This window comes from Oncorhynchus masou, unplaced genomic scaffold, assembly GCF_036934945.1.
Source record: "Oncorhynchus masou masou isolate Uvic2021 unplaced genomic scaffold, UVic_Omas_1.1 unplaced_scaffold_3742, whole genome shotgun sequence".
In the NCBI taxonomy this organism is placed as follows: Eukaryota; Metazoa; Chordata; class Actinopteri; order Salmoniformes; family Salmonidae; genus Oncorhynchus; species Oncorhynchus masou.
Window position 1 is genome coordinate 9,419 of NW_027010144.1, and position 5,919 is coordinate 15,337.

At 43.0% G+C, this 5,919-nt stretch overlaps 1 protein-coding gene across 2 annotated transcripts; it reads right to left on the reverse strand.

Moving 5' to 3' along the window:
• Nucleotides 1–516: 516 nt before the first annotated feature.
• LOC135534650 (inositol hexakisphosphate and diphosphoinositol-pentakisphosphate kinase 1-like) lies at nucleotides 517–5,690 on the reverse strand. 2 transcript variants are annotated; one of them, XM_064961576.1, is made up of 3 exons: nucleotides 5,484–5,690; nucleotides 4,455–4,577; nucleotides 517–2,349 (listed from the first exon to the last, which is right to left on the reverse strand). In XM_064961576.1, the coding sequence occupies exons 1-3, from the start codon at nucleotides 5,668–5,670 to the stop codon at nucleotides 2,294–2,296; spliced, it is 366 nt and encodes a 121-aa protein (XP_064817648.1). In that variant the 5' UTR covers nucleotides 5,671–5,690; the 3' UTR covers nucleotides 517–2,293. The 2 variants fall into 2 exon arrangements, with proteins under 2 accessions (XP_064817648.1, XP_064817647.1); XM_064961575.1 differs by having other exon boundaries at nucleotides 517–2,353.
• Nucleotides 5,691–5,919: the final 229 nt, after the last annotated feature.

Here is a 5,919-nt window from a genome sequence, read left to right on the forward strand (position 1 = left end):
AGTGTTAGTTTCATCAGCTGTTGAACAATGTAGTATAAAAACAGGGCCGTTAAATATCTCTCCGTCTTTCTCTCCGTTGCCTAAACAGACATGAACTGTTCCACACTCCTCTTCATATAAAGTACTAATGGAAGCCAACTGTATTTTGTGATCTGATGTGTGAAGCCACTGTGAGCATATCATCCTCTATAACAGGGGTCTTGAACTCTGACCCTATGAGGGCCGGAGCCTGCTGGGTTTCTGTTCTACCTGATAATTAATTTCACCCACCTGGTGTCCCAGGTCTAAATCAGTCCCTGATTAGAGGGGGAACAATGAAATAATGCAATGGAACTGGCTTCGAGGGTTGAGTTTGAGGGCTTTATAATATGATACTAAACCTTGCTATACCCACACACACCCGCATGCCCACACACACCCGCATGCCCACACACACAAACTTGTGCACCCATCAGACTAGTTAAAATGATGGATTTGTAATGCCTGAGCTTAATGGAGAAACACAACCTTCAGAGAGCCGATATGACTTTTAATAAAACAACCTTGGTATTCTATTTTGAAAGTCTAAGGAGAGGATTCTATACAGCATCAAAATGTATTTGGCTGACATTACATGCCACATGAAGTAAAATCACAAATACAGCCCTAAATTTCACCTACAAAAACACCAATCGTTAAATAAATCCTTACTATCAGGATAAAAAAGCAACGTGAAGTAAAGTCAAAGAAAGGTTTGTTGTACAGATTCAGCTCCGGTAGGTCTGCATTAGTGCAGTTGAGAGCATCCTTGAGATAGCATACAAGACTACATAACAAAAAGACGACGTACAAACTACAAAACACAATGACAAGCATGTTCTCTACATAATCTATTGAAACGTTTCAGATTTACAATTCTGAGAATTATGCCAAGAATGTAATGGCACTGTACAAGAAAAAAAAAGAAAAAAACATTTTGTATGAAGTTGTATTCATAACGATATGTTTTGTAAAAACGATTTAACGGATCCCTCCCATCTCATTTATTTTTATTTTTTTTTAGCCCTAATTACATATTCAATATATGTTTATTATCCTCTCAGGTGCAACACAGATGGCAAAATATTATGCATTACAACATATGATATAGAATCGTTTAAATTCATATTAAACACTTAACTATGGCAAAACAGCAGACATGTTTAAACCAGTATGAGGACTGGATCCAGTCCAGACGGAAGTAGCCTAAAAGACAGTCAGCTACTTCCTCTGGAGTGGTTTACCCTTGAAACACTGTAAAAAAATAGATTCAGTAACACTGATTCTCGTTGTAAGGGAGTTGAGGCACGTGTGTTTATATGTTTGGTAGGTTGAAGGAGGTATATGGAATATATTTTCCACTTCAAACATAACCAGTATGTGTATAGAATGAGTTGTTATTTTGCGACAAAGTGGTATGAAAATGCTGTGTAGACAATGACAGGAAATAGTATCCCCATTGTATTGTACCCTTTCCCCCAAAATCATTTAAAGGAAACCCCAAACAGTATACACAAAATAAAGGGACAACACCAACAAAACTGGAGAAAGTATTTAATCAACTGGCTCAACTGTTCCAAAGAATATGGTCAGCCATGACTGAAAATGCAGAACCTGCCTCCCTCCCTCAGAGAGAGGAGGTACTCAATGCACAGACACATTTTGTGTGGGCAGTTCCATATAGAATAGGGTTTGGATGAAGCATGGAAATAATCAGCTCCTGTTTCTCCCATCGTGTCTAAATCAGCAGCCACAGTCTGAATCTGGGACAGACTGCAGCGATGCGTCCAGCTTCAGGTCCGTCTATACATTGCAAAGGAGCCTGGGGATAGGCTCCCCTCGCTGTCGCTCAACTGGGGCAGAGTGTTGGTTAGACACACATCCGCCTGAGGGGAGGGGCCAGTGGGTTTTGGTTTGTTTTCGTCCACAAAATGAGACTGGCGGTCCTTAGGGTCCAGCACTGTATGTGACTGTGATTAGTTTGAAAGCACTCACAGGTGGGTAGAAGTCACAGTGTGGATGGATGAATGGCTGGGTGGGTGGACAGATGGGTGGACAGATGAATAGATGGGTGGGTGGACAGATGGGTGGACAGATGAATGGCTGGGTGGGTGGACAGATGGGTGGACAGATGAATGGCTGGGTGGGTGGACAGATGGGTGGGTGGATGGATTAATAGGGAGTGGATCCAGGTGATGTGTTGTCCTCTAGTTTCTCTGTGGGATCCGGTGAGGGGCTGTGGTCTACTCACTGAAGTTGAAATGTATGTCTGGGTTCACTGAGGTGGGGGAAGAGGACCTTCCACTGAACACTGTGCTAGAGGGGCCACTGCTGTCTGCACACACACACACAAAGAAAAAGAGAAAGAGACCCACACAAACATGAACATAAACAAGTAATTGTGAAGGGATAATTATTTGTACCACCAGAGATAAAGGAGAGACAGAAAGAAAGGAGAGACAGAAAGAGAGAGATAAGAGAGACAGAAAGAGAGAGATAAGAGAGACAGAAAGAGAGAGAGATAAGAGACAGAAAGAGAGAGACAGACAGAAAGAGAGAGACAGATATAAAGGAGAGAGACAGAAAGAGAGAGACAGAGATAAAGGAGAGAGACAGAAAGAGAGAGATAGGGGCAGAGATAAAGGAGAGACAGAAAGAGAGATAAGGAGACAGAAAGAAAGGAGAGAGACAGAAATAAAGGAGAGACAGAAAGAGAGAGACAGAAGGAGAGAGACAGAAAAAGGAGACAGAAAGAAAGGAGAGACAGAGAGAGAGATAAAGGAGAGAGACAGAAAGAGAGAGACAGAGATAAAGGAAATACAGAAAGAGAGAGACAGAAAGAAAGGAGAGAGACAAAAAGGAGAGACAGAAAGAGAGAGAAAAGAGACAGAAAGAGAGAGAAAGGAGACAGAAAGAGAGAGACAGAAAGGAAAGACAGAAAGGGAGAGATAAAGGAGAGAGATAAAGGAGAGAGACAGAAAGAGAGAAATAAAGGAGAGACAGAGAGAAATAAAGGAGACAGACAGAGACAGAAGAGAGAGATAAAGGAGTGAGACAGATAAATGAGAGAGACAGAAAGAGAGACAGAAAGAGAGACAGAAAGGAGAGAGACAGATAAAGGAGAGAGACAGAGATAAAGGAGAGAGAGACAGAGAAAGGAAAGAGACAGAAAGGAGAGACAGAAAGAGAGAGATAAAGGAGACAGAGAGAGAAAGGAGAGACAGAAAGAGAGAGAAAGGAGAGACAGAGAGAGAGAAAGGAGAGAGACAAAGGAGACAGAAAGAGAGAGAGAGATAAAGGAGAGAGACAGAAAGTGTGAGACAGATAAAGGAGAGAGACAGCAAGAGAGAGAGAAAGGAGAGAGACAGAAAGAGAGATAGAAATAGAGAGACAGAGATAAAGGAGAGAGACAGAAAAGAAAGTAGAGAGGCAGAAAGAGAGAGACAGAGATAAAGGAGAGAGACAGAAAGAGCGAGACAGAGATAAAGGAGAGAGACAGAAAGAGCGAGAGAGAAAGGAGAGAGACAGATAAAGGAGAGCGAGAGATAAAGAAGCTCACAGCAGCTGTTGAAACTAAAAGACTGGTGAAGGACCAAATGAATCCCCACTGGAAGGGGAGGGGGCACCGACAACAATGGACCCCAGCGGCGAGGCAGAGATGGCTTGATAAAACTAAGGGGGGTTTATTATCCCGAGTCCTATTTTACAGAAGTCTTAAAAATTGATTGTGCCTCTCTTCTTGGCAAAGAAAGACTAAAACACAGCGCTCTTGTTTAGTTAATCTGACAGTTTCAGGCTTTTTATATGTCCTGCTCTGGGAAACCTCTGTCTCTGGTGCTGGTTGGCCTGGTAACCATTGGACAATAATAGGCTCCAAACAGAAGAAAATAGACTGTTCAATAAGACATTCATTTTGTTTTAAAACATTCTCTGTTGCAACGCCCCACTGAACACCACCGTGTTCTAGGACAATGGAAATGTGCATTACTACTGTAGTGTTGAACCCTTTACCTTAGCATCACTTTGATGTTTTCACATCTGAAGGGACTGAGTGGGTGTAATCTCAAACTAACCTACCCACGGGGTTGGGGGAGGCTTCCGCCATATTGCTCAAACCCATCTAGGTAAGTGCTACGGGTTGTGGTCGGACTGACATGCACCTGAACCTGCGTTTGATTGTAAAGGTTTGCATATGCATCTACTGTAACTCACGATAGCACTTTGAGAAGCAGAGATGCCAGACTGCCAGGTTGACCTACTGAAGCTAATTGGTACTCAAAAGAACACAGCATATTACTCTGTGGTACAAGTACAGTACGGTGATGTTAATGCTCAGTATTTAGTTTAGCGTTTAATATTCTCACATTTAAAAGAGCTCGATATGTTTTAAAGAAATATGTATGAAAACTGAAGAACGTGGACGTCGCTATACTCACACCAAAGTGGGCATTCGGGGGACCGGACAGGAGTTTCTGAGGAGGACAGGGCTTTCGGTGGGTGGGGGTAGATGTGTGTCTGGCTGTACCCCTGACTTGACGTGTCGAACAGGGCAGAGAGAGCTGGAGGGAAACGATCATGTTCGCTACTAAACATCATAAAAGGTGGATGTATGATATGCCACTGAGAAAGACAATGATGACTGACACCAAATATATTCATTTGTTTGCCTGGTCCCAGATCTGTTTCTCCAATCTTGCCAACACTTATGGTCATTATCAGGCCAATGGACATAGGAGCTGGTACGACAGCACAAACAGATCTTGGATCAGGTCTGTATTGTAGAGGCTTGGTATGTCGCTCCTAGAATGAATGTTGTAGTTTCATGTAAATGCGTCATAATGCTCATTCTAGACATTCTATTCCCCATGTAATGTTAATGGGGGAGCCAACATGGCTGCCATAGAATGTTGTAGTTTCATGTAAATGCGTCATAATGCTCATTCTAGACATTCTATTCCCCATGTAATGTTAATGGGGGAGCCAACATGGCTGCCATATAATGTTGTAGTTTCATGTAAATGCATCATAATGCTCATTCTAGACATTCTATTCCCCATGTAATGTTAATGGGGAGCCAACATGGCTGCCATAGAATGTTGTAGTTTCATGTAAATGCGTCATAATGCTCATTCTAGACATTCTATTCCCCATGTAATGTTAATGGGGGAGCCAACATGGCTGCCATAGAATGTTGTAGTTTCATGTAAATGCATCATAATGCTCATTCTAGACATTCTATTCCCCATGTAATGTTAATGGGGGAGCCAACATGGCTGCCATAGAATGTTGTAGTTTCATGTAAATGCGTCATAATGCTCATTCTAGACATTCTATTCCCCATGTAATGTTAATGGGGGAGCCAACATGGCTGCCATAGAATGTTGTAGTTTCATGTAAATGCATCATAATGCAGAAACTTCAATGGCCCAACTCTCTAAATGCATGGCTCTGACTAGAATGCTTACCTTTCATGGTCTTGGCGTGGGCATCGCTGCTATGCTCACACACGGCATTGAGGAACTTGTCCACCTGCTTGAGGGACAGCGAGTTGTGTAATGTCTCCAGCGGGTAGATAGAGGGCACCATGGAGCAGCCTTCAAAGCCTGCATGGGAGAGGAGACACACAAACACACGGTGGCACCACCCCTCCATCTGAGCTGTGAGACGTGGCAATACAGTAATATAGCACGTAGCCCTGCCCTTTCAATGTGACATCACTCCACAGAGAAAGATAGACATTGGGCTTCCCCAGGGCACTCTGCAAGGACCATGCCAAAATTCACAGTCATTCACACAAAAGTACCAAGCCATAGAGCAGCTCGACCAAGGACAGGCTTTATGCCTCGAATGGCGTACAGTACACACGTCCTGCCCTGAGGACTTGTGTTGTGCGACTCCACA